The 18,251-nt window shown below is 38.6% G+C and overlaps 1 protein-coding gene across 2 annotated transcripts in view; it reads right to left on the bottom strand.

Moving 5' to 3' along the window:
* FBN1 (fibrillin 1) overlaps nucleotides 1-18,251 on the bottom strand; it is a 222,762-nt gene that overhangs the window by 179,203 nt on the left and 25,308 nt on the right. For both annotated transcript variants that reach the window (XM_006135061.4, XM_006135062.4), the window contains exons 4-6: nucleotides 18,112-18,210; nucleotides 13,320-13,415; nucleotides 11,173-11,268 (exon numbers count right to left, since the gene is read on the bottom strand). In XM_006135061.4, the coding sequence (XP_006135123.2) occupies nucleotides 11,173-11,268; nucleotides 13,320-13,415; nucleotides 18,112-18,210 (291 nt within the window). The remainder of the gene's footprint in view (nucleotides 1-11,172; nucleotides 11,269-13,319; nucleotides 13,416-18,111; nucleotides 18,211-18,251) is intronic.

Genomic DNA, 18,251 nt, shown 5'->3' with positions numbered 1-18,251 from the left:
AAATCTCATTTTCAAAAGTGGCTGATGTAATTCAGAATCTACCTCTCACTGAATTTCAATGGGACGTAGCAGCCTAAGTGCCTATATCACTTTTGAAAATGGGACTTCATCATGTGGCTGCTTCTGAAATTCTTATACATCCTCAACAACTGTAAACTGCCACAGCTGAGGTACTGGCCTCATGAAATGAAAAAAAACTCTGTACTGCTTGAGTCCTGTATTGTAGCTCTGCTGTTGAGAGAGGATTTTATTCTCTGTAAGAGTCTATCCAGCTATTTCCCGATAGCTATGTATACTTAAAAGAAAATGTTAAAAGAGAATGAATGAGAAATGTGATATTCAAAGTAAACTGTGAAGAACTGGAATACTGTTACAGCACAGAAACTTTCTCTGTAATGTAAAATCACACAGGTGGCAAATGGATGCATTGGAGAATCCTATGATAAGCCTTGACATTAGAAATACAATATATTTTTTAGGACTTGAATGACAATCAGTAAATGAGCTGGCTAGATGAGTAACTATGCTGTTCTATGTTGTTTATGGATATCGATATTTATAGTTGAATTTTGCTGATTTCTGTTGCCAATGATCAGTTATGGCTATTGTTTTAGAATAAATATGTAATTTTAAAACTCCTAGTGGTATTCATTTTTAACAATAGCAGAGGTTTATTGATTACTTCCCCCAATCCCTAGGCACTAAAGCCTTTTCACAAACAGAAATACTCAAAACGATTTGCTTTATTCAAGCAAAATGCCTATTAATCTCAACAGGAGTTTTTTCTGGTTAAGGAGTGTAAAACTAGATTCTTTATTTTATAGCGAGCAGAGTTTGGAGACAGATCTTTCTCTTAAGGCTCTTTCCTTTTCAAACCTTATTTAGGCCTCTTTTCTTTTCCTACAGCATAGCTCCAGAGTGCCAAACAGTACATGTGGTCACTGAAAAATATAAAAACCACTCAGTCATTATTCCTGAACTTCCCGAGGCTAACTAGAAGTGTGAATGTGGCTGTTGTAACAGTTCCTAAGTAGCTATTTCCTACCTTTATTTGCAACTTTTCTGATGAAATTAAAATAAGGAAATTATTTTAAGTGCAACACTTACCACACAAATGAATCAACTTTGATAGGAAAAAATTCCAACTTTATTAGAACTAGGCTGCAAGGAGAGCTGACCTCTATTTAAGATCTATTTTCATTACAGATAACCTCCATTTTGAAGCTGATCTACACACAAGAATTGTTTCATTTGGAAATGCCCTTGTCAGTTTATCCTTGTATTTAAGTATGAACTATGATATTTCAAAAGAGGGTCTCCTTACTTTATTAGAACTGATCATTATTCAAGCTTTGGATCATTATTTTAAAATAAACTAATCTAGATAGGGATCATATGCATCTGAATTTCACTACTTTGTCTCTTGCTGTTGCAGTAGTAAGAAAACTTGCAGCCTAATGTTTCAATGTAGGGGAAAGGGGAATGCAAGAATATGAATGGAAAATATTCACATAAAATTTCTTGGTGATTCACAATCAAAACATTTATTTTCATAGCAACAAATCAAGGGATTGTAGATATTGGTGCTTTCTTGTATCAAAACAAATAGAGGCCCAGAAGAGAACAAACACTTTTCTCCATAAATGGTTACATGCACAGTTAAATAGGTTCTCAGCCTCATTTATTCATCCCCTTTATTATTTTAACCCCAGGAGTTCCCATTTAGGAAGCCAAACACCTCTTCAGCCAAAGCTCCTACAGGAATTCCTTTTCCTGAGCTATTATATGTTCTAGGAAACACGTACAGAGCAATAAGCTGAGAGGTACCTGGCATATAGGTAACTGGGACTATATCTGTAATCTTCAGAGGGGTAGCCGAGTTTGTCTGTACAGGATACGTTTTGTTGGTCTTTAAAGTGCTACCATACTATTTGTTGTTTTTTAAGTTTATGTTTGTAATGTTGGTTTAAAAAAAGTCAAAATAACTTGAATGTTCATGCTGATTATGAAGGCCAGAGATGCATCTGTATGGAAATGGCTCAAAAGCAAAGCACAGTCACTCCTGCAGTTCCTTCATTGTATGAAACAACCTGTCTTTCATAACACAATACACTTTGCTATAGATTCCTCCACGTTATCTATAGCACTGTGTGTGCAAATCTAGCCATCAAGCTCTTCAGGGACGTTACAATCTTCACCTGTGTGCACCGTGTATATAAGTCAGATCAGTACTAATGTGAAATCCCATAATCAGGCACGCATGTACATCCCTTCTTGTATATTATTACATCTTTATATAAGTATGTCCATGTATACAAGGTTTCTTAGATACTAAGGTTCAGATTAGGGATGTAAGCGACTAGTTGACTCTCCTATAAAAGATGCTTATTGGATAGTCAACCAGTGTCTCAACTAATCATTTCCTCATCCTTGCTGCCTTTATCAGAGAGAGGCAGCAAATGGGGGGGAGCAGGAGCCGGTGTTGGGGGGAACCTGCTTAAAAGCCAGTTCCTCCCAACACTGTCTGGAGAATCAAGTGCGCAGTGGGGAACTGGCAGCACTTTTGCTTTTGAAATGAGCAAAAGCGGGGCTCTTGCTACATTTCAAAAGCAGAAGCACACTGGGAGCACAGGGTGAGCAGGGGTCTCAAGCAGTCCCCTGATGGCCCCCTGGCTCAGTTTGCTTTTGAAATGTACAAGAGCCCCACAGTCTCTTCCATCAACAATACTGCAATATTACTCTTCCATTTACTATTCAATTAGTTGATTAATCTAAATTTAACATCCCTAGGTCAGATCATGTACAACCAAAGTCAATGGGAGTTGTGTCATTGCCAGTGATAGAAGCAGAATCCAACCCTTAAATAATAATTATGAGTTACACACACCCACACCACTAAGGAACTTGAAAACTGCTCAGTCTTTGGGGGATTAGGCTCATAATCTGGACAACAAAACTCCAAAAATGATTTCAACCCATTCTTTTTGAAATATCTATACAGGTTGAACCTCTCTAAGTCAAGACCCTCAGGATCTGACCAGTGCCGAACCAAAGAATTTGCCAAATCATGGAAGGTCAATATTGTCTAGCAGCATTACCATGACTTCCACTGCTTACTGGGTTCTTAGAAGACATTTGGGGTAAATTAGGCTGAACAACAACACAGAACACAGAGTCAGGACTGATGGCTGTAAACAAACTTTTTCGGATCAAAGGAAACTTGGCCACACTGTGATAAGTGGACATCTGGCTAACTAAAATCGTGCTAGACCACAGATGTTGCTGAACCAGAGAGTGCTGGACTAGAGAGATTCAACCTGTATCACAATTTATGAAGTCTGTCTGCATACACTAATACACTTAATTGCTGATGATGGGTCCTATCTCTTCTACATTGAATCCAATGTAGAAACCTGGGTTTTTCACCTGAATTTTTGTACACTTCTACCAAAACATTTAACAACTCCCCCAAACCTAAAACCCAGTACATCATTGTGTATCTGCAGGTCAATGGCCTGAATGGCCTGTGGATAAGGTAGAGGCTTTTATAATGAAAAAAATCCATTCACATTTTATTGTGGCATTTGTGAAAAAACACATGAAGTCTTGTTGATTTGGTGGGAGGGGTGTGTGGTTTGTTTGGGTTTATTGTTAGGAGGTACTGGGGTGCCTGTGTATGTGATGGTTTTCCGTCCCCAAACAGAGCCTTGATTTTTATGAGAATTTTTTTTAAAAGCCCAGCACTGTGCACGAAGGATTAAGTTCCTCCCAAAAACCCTAAGTCCTTCTGGCCTGAAGCCTATGTATCATGATTAGCTCTGTGTGTGTGTGTGTGCGCGTGCGCGCGTGTGCGCGCCCATGCCCACAACACACACACACACACACACACACACACACACACACACACACACACACACACACACACAGAGAGAGAGAGAGAGAGAGAGAGAGATCTTAGTAAGCACTTTTAAAAGATGCTATTTAATATCTGGTGTTGCGCAAGGTATAGAATAAGCAACAATATATGGCTAGTAAGATAACTGTCAGATACATATGCAAGGAACAGAACAATGGGAAAATCCCTTACCCCAGCCACGATTTACTAGTTCCTAATACAACTATCCCTTTTGCAGTGTGCTATTGCCTTACTCAAAATCCTTGCTATTTTTTGCTTTAAATAACTCTGAGTCTTAAGCTTAATTTATCCAATTCAGGCCTAGAGATTCATGGATTAAAAGCTTTTGTGAATGCAAGAGCATCTTAAATTGGGTGTGTTAATTGTGTCATGTGAACTATTGTCCCCAGGATTAAGCTATAACCTCTATTTCAGAAGTGGAAAAACTCAAGTGAATTTCCATTTAGATCAGGCTCTTTCACGCACAAAAATACTCTACAGCACTAGTTCATTTGGAAAGACGACCTGCAAATTTGGTTTTAAAATTAAAAACATATGAAAAGTCACTCCAGGGCTGATACTGAATCGACTACATTTCAGCCTGGGGCAAATTTTCATGATTGAGTTATAAACTCATGAAAATAAGGGTCTACAATAACAACCGTTATTACAGGCCTTCAACTACAGCTGTGCTCGAGTGTGCTGCTACAATACTGTACATGCATTAATGTTACTGACTGCAGAAATTACATGTCTATGTCAACAGATGTGTTTCTTGGAAGCCAGCTCCAAAAATCCAGTTTATTCAAATGCTTGCCAGCTACCCATATGCTGCAATACTACTTTAAATGCGACATAAGGCTTTGAGAACATACTTTTACTGCTATCTACACTTTGTTATTTACTTTCCATTTAGACTAAATACCAGAGACGGGGCACGCTAAGGGGTTCAGCGTCCTTGCTGTAAAACCATATTCTACCAGTTGTAATATTTAGAAAGCAGAAAGTCTGCACAGCACTAAGGCCTGGTTTGGACACAGTGTTCGCACTCACACAGAGGCTCTCTGGAAAAGAGACGTTTACACAAGGCATTCAATTTGGGAACTTTTAATAATGGCCAAATATAGTTTAAAAATCATGCAAAAAATTCCTGCATGACAACAGTACAGGAATGACTCGGCTTGTAGGAAAAGCATTCATTTGCTCATATTCAGAGTCCAGGGGGGGAAAGAAACATGATACATTTTAAATAATATTTGAACTACCGTGGGTCCAATCCTGTTCTCATTGAAGCCCATGCCAAAAATCCATTAAGTAACAGGAGTTGGTTCTTTATGTTGCTCCAAGGACATGAACAAATAAACAGGGCTGTATCACTTTCTAAGAGCTTTCACTATGTTCTCCAAATGCGTGCAGGTAGCAAAAGCATGTTTTTCAGGTTGTTTCTGTAGTGCAAGTACACAACCATGTGCAGCATCCATTGTACATTATATACAGCTCACCCTTTAAAAGTATAGTTAACAAACAGGAAGAGTGATATGTTCAAAAAGTCAAGGGAGTGTTCACTGTAATTAGTAGGCAGTGGGGGATCTGGTTTTAGTTTTTAGAGGATTTCTGATAATTACGTTTGTACTAACAGATATATTTGTGCATAAGCTTTCGTGGGTAAAAACCACTTCATTATATGCATCTCACAAAGTGGATTTTACCCACAAAAGCTTATACCCAAATAAATCTTTTCATTTTTAAGGTGTCACAGGACTCTTCATTGTTTTTGCAGATACAGACTAACATGGCTAAGACTTTAGTTTGTACTGTTTTTTTCTTAATTGAGTTTTTTTCATAAAGTATATAACAGTCCAATCTATTTTAAACATTAGAAAGAAATCTGTTTGTTCAAAAACGCCTACCAAGCTATGAGAGTTAGGAGCACTAAATTTGGCATACAGCTTCCTAGTATCATAACTTAAAGCAAGGTAACATTGTGCATGGGATGTGCCTCGAATGGGATTGCTTCTCATAAAACCCTACAGAAGAGAGACAGAATCACCAGGCAGGTCAAAGGGGCTGGCAGAAGCCAGCTCACCTGGGACTGCCCCAGCCTGCCACCCCCAGATACCCTTTAGGGAAGACAGGAGGGTTAAAGCTCCACTACCCCAATTCATATGGGGACATTGCTGGCTGTTCCCCTTAGTCAGGGAGGAGGGGAAAGTGCACAGTTTGCTGCATCCTTCACACTGGCAGGAATGCATAAGGGGCAGGTGAATCTGGACCAGCCCCAGCAAGGGGACATGCACCTCCCCCTCCTGCCTGGCCTTGCTTGCTGGAGCTGCAGCAGTCATGGAGAGGCACTTCTCACCTGGCTGCACTGAGAGGGGATTGGGGCAGTCCTCTCTCCCCAAGGCAGCCTGCATATTGAACCCTTCGTTCCTAGCACCACGCCAGAGAGCAATGATTTAAATGAAGCATGTACATTTTTTTTAATTTTCCAAAAAAACAAAAATGGAGTTAAGGAGCAGAGCAACACTGGATAAATATTTTAGTTAATCTATAATTTGGACTTTATTTTCACTTGGATCTTGATCCTAAGAGACTCGTACACTGCAAGTTAAGCAGGTGCTTAAGGGCTTTGCTGATTTTGAGCGCTTAGGCATTTATCCAGCAACGCACTTACGCACAAACTTAATTACAAACATAAGTCTCTTGATTTTAAAGTTTGCCACATGCTGAAGTACTTCACTGGATATGGGCTGGAGCACTCAGCACCTTGCAGGATGGAGCCCTAAAAGCTGAACTCCTTTCAACCAAGCAAGGCTCTAGAAGATATATTTTCCTTCCTGGTTAATATATCTTACATCTGTCTAAAATTGTTTTAGGAAGCATTTCCAATTTCATTGTTTAATTTTTGCCATGTCCAGCTTTATAATACTCATTATTTCAAAGAAATACCGGGTCAGTTTTATTCCTAATGATGCATCTGCATATATTTGGCAATATGCCCAGTAGGCTTCCTCTGCTCTGGAAAGGAGCCAAATACTATGCTCAACAGCTTAGGAGTTATCGATATAGGTATATGACTAATGCAATCATGCCATAGCCATCAAATAAGTCAAGCTCTAAGTGAATATACATCAGTGATGGCATAACATGCCCTCCCACAACGTGCTTAAGGTCTCCAGCCAAAAAAGTAAACAAACAACATTCCTTTAAGCCTTGTTTATAGTATTTTATATTGTCAGGAAGGCTTCCACTGGTCCATACAAAATGTAAGTTCTATGCTCTAATCATCTGGGGCCAGATGCTGCCCTTTCCAAGTCAAAAGTACTCGACGCCACTTTCAGCAGATCTCACTGTGCTACCATGTCTGGAGGATTTCTATTGCAATAGGCCCTTTGATTTGTTTGGCTTGGTGCTTGAAAGAGCTGGCCTCTGGAAAGGGCTTGTAGATCTTCATTTAGCAAGCACATGGCCAGAATTTTACTCAAATAATATAAATCCAGCCTGTCTCATGTTACACATATGGGCCAAAATGTACGTAACAGAAATTCTCTTTAAAACAGTATAATATTACTGAACCACATAGCCTACCTGAGGATCTAAAAAACGGACACACTTTTTGCTACAATAGAGCCTTTTCATTGTTTTCCACCTCCGATCATTAGGATGCTTCCAAACATGTATGCCACACACCACGCTGTATAAAAATGCTATACTCTGCAACATTATATAGTAGGGGTTGCAGGATTCTTTGGCATATGACTTACATGAACTAAAAGGCATGCCACAAAAATGCTCTTTTGACTGTAATGATTAATGTTTGTAGAGAGAAGCACCATATAATTATTAGCCATAATACATGATTTAGAACACTGGCATAACCCAGAAGTCAAGCCACAGCCAAACATGCCTGCAAGGCACGCACCGCAAACCCAAGCCCTGCCACTCCATCTCCCATTGCATTTACCTATGAATGGTGTTGTCAACCAAGAAACTGGATCTATTTTGTTCACCCCAAAAATCAGAAATTTTAAAAGAATGCTGATGCATAGTTCTCATTTTATTTATGGTTAGATAAAGGTGCTACCCACCCCTTTGACAGGTCAGGTTTGGCCACATGAAAATGAGTACTGTTACGCAGTATGCATCACACTAATCCACTCATTGGATCACATCCATACATATATGTACAATAAGTCCTCCAGGGAGAGTCACAAACCCACATTATGTTCCTGATGCTAGAGTGTACATTTGGATCTCTAATTCAACTGACAGATGTGCAAAATCGCATGAGCCAGAGAACCAGACAACTCTCTAGCGACAACACAGATGTAGATGCTGAACAACGCAAGGTATTCCAGCTAAGGTCAGCATTAACTTATACTCAAAATGTTCTCTTCAGAGTGGAGTGTTTCTGATGACATAGTATGACTCAGGGATCTGGAACCCCACAGGAATATATTAGTGCAGTAGGTACAGAGGCTGCAGGGATACCAATGTACCATATTCAGAGAATTCATAGGTGCAGAAGAAGCCTCAGTTCTTCAATAGTCATCAACAAGAATAATCTTTTTTTCCTGATCATTATGGAATCAAACACATATGCTAGGAAAATGCCTTATGGAAAAGGCATGTAGATTGAAGACATTAGGTCAGACCCTGACCCCTGCTACAGCTGCTTTGCTCCAGTCCACTGGCACAAAGTAGGTTAGATTTGGCTCAGCTGCTTGCCTGAGATTCCACAATGGCATAAAGGTTGGCTGCTAGACACATCTTTGGGCAGCCTACCACCGTTCTGACAGCACTGGGAATCAAACTGAACCCTGGCAGCCCCAGGGGCAGAGGGCATAAACATAGCATACAGCCACCATTGTTCTCTCCCTCCTCAGGTCCTGCACTAGGCAACGTCTCGCCAGATCCATACTTGATCCCAATGGTTGCAATAACAAGCTGCCACTGTCTGCAAGGTTATATGAATAGTCCCTATCCAGTAATCCTGTGTACAACGCACACACTAAGACTTTTTTTTATCCTTTAGATTGAGTAGGCTTTAATCTTGGATCCTTTAGCCCTTTTTGATTCCTCATATCTCCCAGACTCGAACAGCACCTATGATCTGCATGCCATCCCCATGTGACGAACAGCACCAATTTATCAAAGTTGCAGCAGGAAATTCCCATTGCACAAATACAAATCAGGACCCAGGCAAACCCTGTTTGTACACATGAAATTTGAAAATTGAGTACACAGTGGTAATGGTCAAATTCGAAGGTGGTAAATAAGATGCTGTGGGTATATACACACATGACTGCATAGTCATCTATGCAGTTTACAGTGACATAATTAACACGCTGAAGAACTGGAAGAAGGCATAAAAAAGAATAAGCTAGAGAAAGGCACTAGTTTAGCTTACATATTCACGCATCTTCCTGCTTTTGGGTGATTTTCCTGCTACACATCTCTTTTACAAGCTCTTGGCCATATGAACCAAGTTAGATTCCTTCACACTCAGTGGGTCAAATTCAGATTTGATGTCTAAAGGAATTAAACTTACGTCTCAGCAAATAGGTGAGACTCTAAGCTCATGTAGTGAACATACAGAGGGCACCATGGGAAAATGCATATCCTTTAGAATTCCCACAGAAACTGACACTATCGTTTCTTATATATCGTTATCATTCTCCCTTAAAAAAAACTTCAGAAATCACCAGTTTAAAATGCTGATGGCAAAAAATAACAGAGGGGTTGTATGGTGTACCCAAGAAGTTTGCAGAAATATTTCAGTAGCAGTTTTGAACATTCTCAAGAGCAAAACCATATACAAGTGAACTCTATTCAAGACTTTTCTTAATGCCAACTCTTGGAGTTCTGTCCATCTTAAAAAAGGTAGGAAATGTCTAGGACTTCCCACCCTATGATCAAACACAGAACAATCAGATATTTTGCTGCCTCTACTATAGGGTTGCATTAGGTAACCACTTAGGCTGCCTGAATAGGTGAGCCAGCCATGATTAAGGGCCCTGGTCCTGAGGGAAAAACATCCAGAACACCCACTGAAGTCAAGGGGAGTTTTGGATGATCAATACATCTCAGGGCCTGGCCCAAAATATACCTATAGTTTCTTTAGTCTTATTGAGCATATAAAGAATTCTAATTTATGAGTGATATAGATGAATTTTCTGAAGCATATAATTAATAGACATTTTATCAAATTTAAACAAACATTATTTTCAAGATTACAGAGAAACAACGATGCCTGGCCTCTGTCCCCAGTGAACCATTCAACTGATTTAATTTCCTTGAAACAACCCAGTGTTGCAGATAAGGCAGTTGGTATGGCTGTGTTTTCATCTGGAAACAGCTGTGCCTGTTGCTATGGTCACTCTTAAGCAACAAGTTTCCAATTGGTAACAACAAATTTATACAAGATGTAAAAAACTAAGTAAACCTTGCCAAAAAAAAACAAAAAAAAAAACAACCCCCCCCCCACACACACACACAAACACACACACAGTCAGAATGTTGCTTATCATTGTTAAATGCATCAGTCTGATTGATACAAAAAAAAAACCCGTCTCTCATAATTTAAACAGAGAGCTAAGGCTTATATAAAAATGTCTTCATGCTTTTATCTGACAGCTCTTGGAGGTAGGTGTTCTCATAAGCATCACAAATGGAACAAAACAAAGGCCTTAATCAGTTTCATATGCCTTTCATTCTGGAGCCTATTTTTAAACCAAACTTACATATTTCTATACCTAAACTGAATATTTATTTTCAGTCTAAAAGTTTTAAAAACCTCATTCTGTTGTGGAGGAAATTTGATCTCTACAGCCCATGCAATGGCAATTAAACAGAGAGCAACAGAAAAATAAATTGAGAATTACAAAATCTATCATTGGGCTGTATAAGTACTACAGGACAAGGCCATCAATCAGGTACATGAAATAGAAAGTTAAGACAATAGGACATTAAACATTTAGTTCTATGTAAAAGATAATGAATCTATTTATCAACAGATCATTCATCCTCAAAGATTACATCTACAAGAGTTAAATTCATTCAAAATTATGGAGGACCACTAACAAACCTTCACAATTCTCTCTGATGGCAGTTTTTATTTTAGAATCTGCATATTGTTCTTCAAGAAGAATCTAATTTACATGAATAATTCACAGTCATTAATAAATTTCTACAGACTAAACTGTGTCAATTTACAATTTTAACCAAAAAGCATTAAATGCTGACAGACATCAGGATACATGATCTCCAGCACATACCTCTTTCACACTGAGGTCCAGTGAAGCCATATGTACAAGCACATCGGTTTGGAGCCACACATCTCCCTCCATTAAGGCACCCATTTTCACAGACAGCTGCAAATGAAGGGGGCAAAAACTATGAATTGTGATACTTCCAAAATGACATACATTCCTAATAGATGTAGTTTTACCAGCTTTGGGGAAAATAGCGAAACCTGGAATCTGATGAGCGTGTCTATTTTAGTTTAGTCTAGATACTGGACCTATTTTTCAATGAATTTTTAAGTCTCATTTTTCAATTTCTGCACAACTTCCCACTCTTATTGAGTGAAGCACAATAATTTTGCAGATACTGCAAACACTTTAAAAGCAGAATATCTCTAGGTTTTTGGTGTTTTCCCTATAATGAAACAAGTCTGTGCCATAGTTTCAAACATCACTTCACAGTTAAATTAAGGTATTTACTCTTCAGTAGAGATAGGAAACATATTATCTCCAAATCCTCCAGGTTTTGTCCCCGCCTTTGTACAATCTAGGGACAAATTAACAGACTGATTTGTTCACTCAGACATATCAAAAATATAATTAAATGTCCCAGGGTTTCTTGTTAACAGCCAGTAAATCACAGTATCAGACAGGCTAGTCAGAACAGATATCAGCTATTCATGTTTCATTGTTTGGATCCAAACCAAGGTACACCAGGTCTTGCAGCCACCTATGATGCATCACGAGATACAGAATCCACTTCTCCTGACATTAAAGTCCAAAAGCAGTGTTCCAGTTGTCAAAAAGATAACCAATAAATATTCACATAAAACAAACCTACTGGGTTTCACATAAAATCTTATAAAACATGGGTTTCCTCAGTCCTCACTGAACCAGCACCTGGTTAATTTCCAAACGGACAAGCCCCACATTTTTTGTTTTCTGGTGTGATTCGGTTTAAGCAATATGTGTCTTAGTAACCCTGACTCTACGCAAGGAAACATCTATAATATGCCCTGCTAGATCATCCTTCCTCTCCTACTTGTTACTCCACATCCAAACCACACACACTGATTCCACCTTCTCATTCATAAACAAAGTTCTCTCCTCTTCCTCCCCCGCCATTCAAATTCCTATGGTGAAATCTTGGGCCCATAAAAGTCAACTGGCATTTTGCCACTGCCATCAATGGAGACAGGATTTCATCCCTAGTTCTTACCCAAGGAAGAAATGCTTTTGTCTGTATTCAAATAAATGTTCACTGAAGGACTAATAGCTCATTGGATAACAACATGACAACACTGGGTTCAAAAGTGATCATTGAACTTTCATTTGAATTTAATAGAACTGTGGTAGTCATGTTGGGAAAGGCATAATCAGCATCAGCCCTTAGTACTCTTCAAACAGTGGAGTCTAAAATGCTGGTGGAGACTCCTCTATGACTGTAGTGTATTTGATTGTTATGGAGTAGAAGAGGTGGATTTATACAGGAGCTCATTAGACCTAGAAAATACCCTGGCTGAAAGAGGCAAAGAACTCCTATCGTGCATTACTGCGATCTCACATAGATCAACCATATGCTTCTTTAGCAGAGCAGCATTTACATTAAAGGAGTTACTTGTATTGCCTGGTTGGCATATCTCCAGTCTGAACACAACAGCTAAGAATAGATAATGTAATCCAATGCGAAGTATGGTGATCAAAGAAAGTCACTATGTCGAACAACCCTAATTAGTTCATTTTGGCATTGTCAAACCTATCTGGTTATCTAGGTACACAACATAATTAATATTTAAAAATACTAACATTACATAAAGGTATTGCTTTTTTTAAAAAAATATAAGAAACTCTATTGCATCTCCTGATAATACTGAAATGCAGGGCCTATTGCTGCAATGTGTAAACCCTGGGAGGACAATGCAAATTTTTCTAGCATAAGAACTACAGGATCACGTTATAGCCAATTAGTATGAATTTACTTCATGTTTTTAAATAGTTTTGATCCAAAAGAATTCCCTTGGCATGTAATTCAAAGTCCTGTAAAATTCCATTCTAGTCCTCTAACACTGAGTCCGATGTTAGCTGAAACGAGTTAGACTAGAATTGTGACTGATCTATCTGTCTTAATATTGTGTACCTTTCCCATCTACATATGTAAATATTTGGTTACTAATACTTACGCTGTCCACAATGTGTTCCTGTGTATCCTTTCTGGCAGAGACAATGGTCATCACTGCAGCTACCTCCATTCATACATCTGATGTTGCAGTGTTGTACTTGAATGAAAAATAATAATTTTTACATATTAGCAAAATAGTTGGGAACAGCAAAGAGCAAAATGGCTCAGTGATTATTTTACAGTTTGATTCTGTGAAGAACTAAGCAATGAGGGAGTCATTAGAAATAGAGAGAACTTAGCACCCTATAGAATTAGGTTTTTGATATGTAGAAAATGGAAGAGAAAATACTAGTAAGTTTCAGTATTAAGGGACTCAAAACACTGCGAGAAACAAAGGAAGGTCCAACCTCCAGCTCTTATTCATTGAACCAACTAGAATTTCACACTTAAATAATGGGTATAGGATACAGTCGCAGTTCAGTGGTGAAACTACGCCAACTTAAAAAGGAAAACAAAGATGTTGGCAGGCAGTAGCACCAGGGTTTATCATCAGGACAATGGGGAAATAAGCGCACGTGGGGACCAACAAAATTCTTGCTCCTGTTAACACAGGTAGATCAAAAGGGGAGCTGAAAGGTTAAGGACCTCTAGTGGGAGTAGGTGAAACTGCAGTGCAACATCTCTGTCCCGTATGTGGTCTTCCCATCACCAACCAAAGGTGTTGATGTGCTGGAGGCGTATGCTACAGCAGCGCTTCCCAAAGCCAGAGAAAGGGGAAGCACTCCCAAAGCTGTCAGCAGAGGAAGGGAGCTCTACTTCATGCTCCTCCATAACTAAGCACTTGCCACTTACTAACAGTTAACATCCAATCTACGTCTAACGCCAAAAAGCTGAAAAGCCTGCACTGCACTTTTCTGATAATAAGAACAAAAATGTTATTCAACTAAGATGTCAGGAACCACTTAAACATCAGGCACTTCCTTTGTATGGAAGCAGAGAGGCCTCCTGATTTAATTCCCCTCACAGTTCCCACTGTCTGACAGATTCCAACTGAGACAGACATTCTAGCCAGGAAATGGTTTTCTTTTTAACAGGAACCACATGAAAGGCTCCTCCCCAGATAGGAATACTGTCAGATTAGCATTTTGGTAGATTGGTACATAACACAGTATACCTACTATGCTGTCTGACATGCTCAGAAGAACTGAGGAAAAGAGACTTCAAGGAACCACTTGCCATCTGCCAGTATCATACAATCACCTATGAAAGCTTTCTGCGGCCAAACCTCCGTAGGTCCCTTGGTAACTTAAGCTCCACACAGATGCAAGTGAGGTGGTTGTTGGTTTTTTTTGTTGCTGTTGTTTTTAGGGAAAAGTAACAATTGTAACTTTTGTTGGCACAGGTACATACTGCCAGTCTATAATACAGCCACCAATATAAACGCAGATTGTTAATGTTTAAATTGTATGAGGATAAAACTAGAATTTAAATTTCCCATGTTTCTATTTGTGGCTGATGATACATTTTTACTTTGCTATGGAAGTATGTTAGGCAACAAAAAGTGTAATAACATTCCTCAACAAAAAGTGAAAATATCTGAAAATATTCAGAGTAAGTGTCTAGTGAAGGTTTTTGGACAGCATCCTAAGTAGGTCAGAAAAAGGTGTATAGTTACTTTAAAATGTGTAATTCAGCTTAGCTTTATACAATCTTAGAAAAACAGAGGGGATTAGAAAAAGCATAGGAAATGATATCATCTGTCAAGCAGGGTAGGAACTTAAAAACCACAAACTGATTTCAATTAGAGTAAGCCATGCCAAAAGCTAATTTCCATTCCCACATGAGTACCAAAACCATTTAAATACTTTGAACTACATTTGAGATAAAAAGGTTAACAGTAGCTTAAACTGCTAAGTTTTATATTATTTGTTCAAGCTGAAAGCAAAAGTATATTTTCCCATTTTGGGAAAAGGAATGGCTTTGCATATAGCCATGAAAAAAATTGTTTCCATCATTTGTCTTACTTTTCAAAGAAGCTCTTCTGAAGTAAAAGCTCTATCTACTTTTTGAAATACTGGGATCGGAGTTTGGTGGTACACAGAGCCATCATTATTAATATGGCCCATACAAGTCAGTGAGCTGTCTCCCCTAGTGCTATATAGCAGAACCAGTGACATACAACAGGGAATCTAAACACTGATTTTGGATCCTCTTTTGAAAATTTTTAGAAACACCAGTAAGAAACCATCTCACTGAAGACAACACCACGATTTGGATGAGCAAGTTCTCAACAGTGGTAAGGTTTGCACTGGCCAATCGCACACTGTGAGAAATTAGTATTTAAAATCCAATGTACTTGCCACTGCATATTCTGTCAACTAGGACAGTGAAAAATCAATAAAATTTGCTTCACTTTTTTTACTACTGTTAAGTTTCAAGTTCTTAAGCTGAAATATCTGGGTTTCAAAAATTGCAGGGCAATGATCATTAATTTAACAATTGTTTTCAATTAGAATTTATATTTATTTTTGTTAGCATCATTTGCAGAACATTTCCATTTGTCTTTGATTTTATAAAAACCTGTTTTGATCACATTTTAATTTGGAGTCACATTTAAGTTGACAATATCCCTTTAATGTTAAACTGGTTTTTTAAATGTTAGATTTCCTTTGTTTCTGAGTGGCAGCGCCAAGCTATTGTGGTCTATTGTGTACATATATATTCATGGAATCTATCTATAGTGCCAACTGTGCTAACCATTCACCCAAAGACTACATTCTAAAGTCCTTGTGCAGTAGAAGCACTTGGTGATAAAAATTACTACATAAAATTTCACCTAGGCAGTAGCTGTATTCTAATTCACATAACTCAGTCATTTCTTATTTTAAACTCTGGTTTGCTTTACTGATTAAAAACAATGTGACCTCTTAAAGTGAGCCTAAAACTACTGCATCCTTTAAGCAAGTTCCAAGTGATTTATTTTAAAACAGAAGCTGCACATAAAGTTGAAGTCTTAGTGTGCATCTACACAGCACCCTAAACTCGAAATAAGATACGCAATTTGTGCTATCAAATTGCATATCTTAATTCGAAACTATTTCAAAATCGCTTATTTTGAAATTTGGCACGTCTTACACAGCACCAAATTTTGAAATAACACACTATTTCAAGCCATCTCTTATCCCTCATCCAATGACATTTACCAGATGGCAAAATAGCGTGTCCGTTATTGAAAAATATTTCAAAATAACAGGTGGCTTGTGTAGACGTGGGGTAGCTATTTCGGGATACCTTCAGTATCCCGAAATAGCTGTGCAGTGTAAACATACCCTCAGTGTTTTATTGTGTATATAGGAAATCCACAATATTAAAAACAATTAAATAATAAGGGGGAAATTATCAGCCTGACTAAAAATTGCTGGTTAGTGTAATACCCTAGATATCACAAGAGATTGCTTGACAATTGAACAGAATTGGTCTTAAAAATTACTTTACTCAAAACTGCAGCAAACTCTCCCACCTCCTTTAGCCATGCATGGAACTCTCTTGAAAGCCTTTGGGAGTCCTGTGCTGAAATAGATGGCAGGTCATAGCCGAAAAAAATTACTGCACCAAATCCAAGTCTTTCCTCATTTTTTTAAATTTATGACTCAGAAAAAGCTTCCTCTGATGTCCATGTTGCCCAAGTAATGACAGAGTGAGTATAACAGCTAGATCATACCTGTTCTAAACACAAGTGAAGGAACATAACAGATTGAAAGATGACTCCCCGGTGCACCTCAAAGGACGTCAGTGCACATGATTAGGGCAGTATAATGGCATAATGCACCCTATTCAGAGATGCAGCAGCAAGTACATTCTCCCAGCCCACCTCAAAAGGAAATATTTTCTTCCTTGAGGTAGAAGACCTCCCAGAGCTCTTCTGGGGCTGTGTGGCTCCAGACCATTCCCAGTCCATGGCTGTACCTGCTAGGAGTGACAAACTCCAAAAGAAGGACTTCAGTGCTTGAAACATGCCCCTCCCTCACATTCTACTTTTTTTTTTTACCGTTACTACATGAAAAGAATGTTAAAACCACAGACAAATAATGCTCAGCTAATATTAAAGTTTTTACAGCCTATAAAACAAGAGCGAAAAAAAGAAGAGGTGCCAACCTGAAACCCCCCATTAAGGATCCTGAAGAGATCCACAAGGTGGAGATTCAATATATTGTAACAAACAGGCAAGATCATATTGCAGTCTTTAATCAGACACTACTCCCCTTGTGATGTTTAGACACTTGGGACAACCTTAACTTTTTCCCAAATATGGTTAGCAGGATCAGCCTCAGAAGATGGACAGCAAGCTTGAGTCTTAATGCATTTAAATGAAATGACCAAATTCTGCTATCTGTTACAACATCGGATTACCCAAGTAAATACTGTAGGATTATCCAGGTAAAGAAGAACAAAATCTGGCCCATCAATGCCCCACAGGACTTCAGTAAAGTTATACAAGTAAGTAGAATTTGGCCCATAGTCTGCAATATCATGTCCATCATGATGCATTTTGTACACTCATGTGTAAGTTTAGTGTCTAATAGAGAAGAGGAATCTTCCAGAAAATAACATTCTGCTGGCAAGCTAATATGGTTTCTAATACAACTAATTTGGTTTTAATTTGGCAAAAAGGAGTAGTTCCCATAGCGAGCTTCTGAGTCATTCTTCAAATTTCATCACAGGGAACTGGGCCTTCTTTGCTGTGGTAAAGAGGTCTAGTCTACTGACTCAGAGGTTAGTTGTCTGAAACATTATTAACTGCTGATAACTTGGCAGACTCAAAACAGGAACAGAAGGTACAGAAGGATACTTACTTGACTTTGAACCACAGGAGGGTGCTATCTGGCCATTTGGACATGTGCACATATTTGGTCTTGAACAAAATCCATCCCCACAGGAATGTCTGCAAATTGCTACAAATAAAATTAAAAAGACTTTAAAGCATGCTTTACTA

Source organism: Pelodiscus sinensis, chromosome 14 (genome assembly GCF_049634645.1).
Source record: "Pelodiscus sinensis isolate JC-2024 chromosome 14, ASM4963464v1, whole genome shotgun sequence".
In the NCBI taxonomy this organism is placed as follows: Eukaryota; Metazoa; Chordata; order Testudines; family Trionychidae; genus Pelodiscus; species Pelodiscus sinensis.
This window is presented reverse-complemented; position numbering and strand designations above follow the sequence as displayed.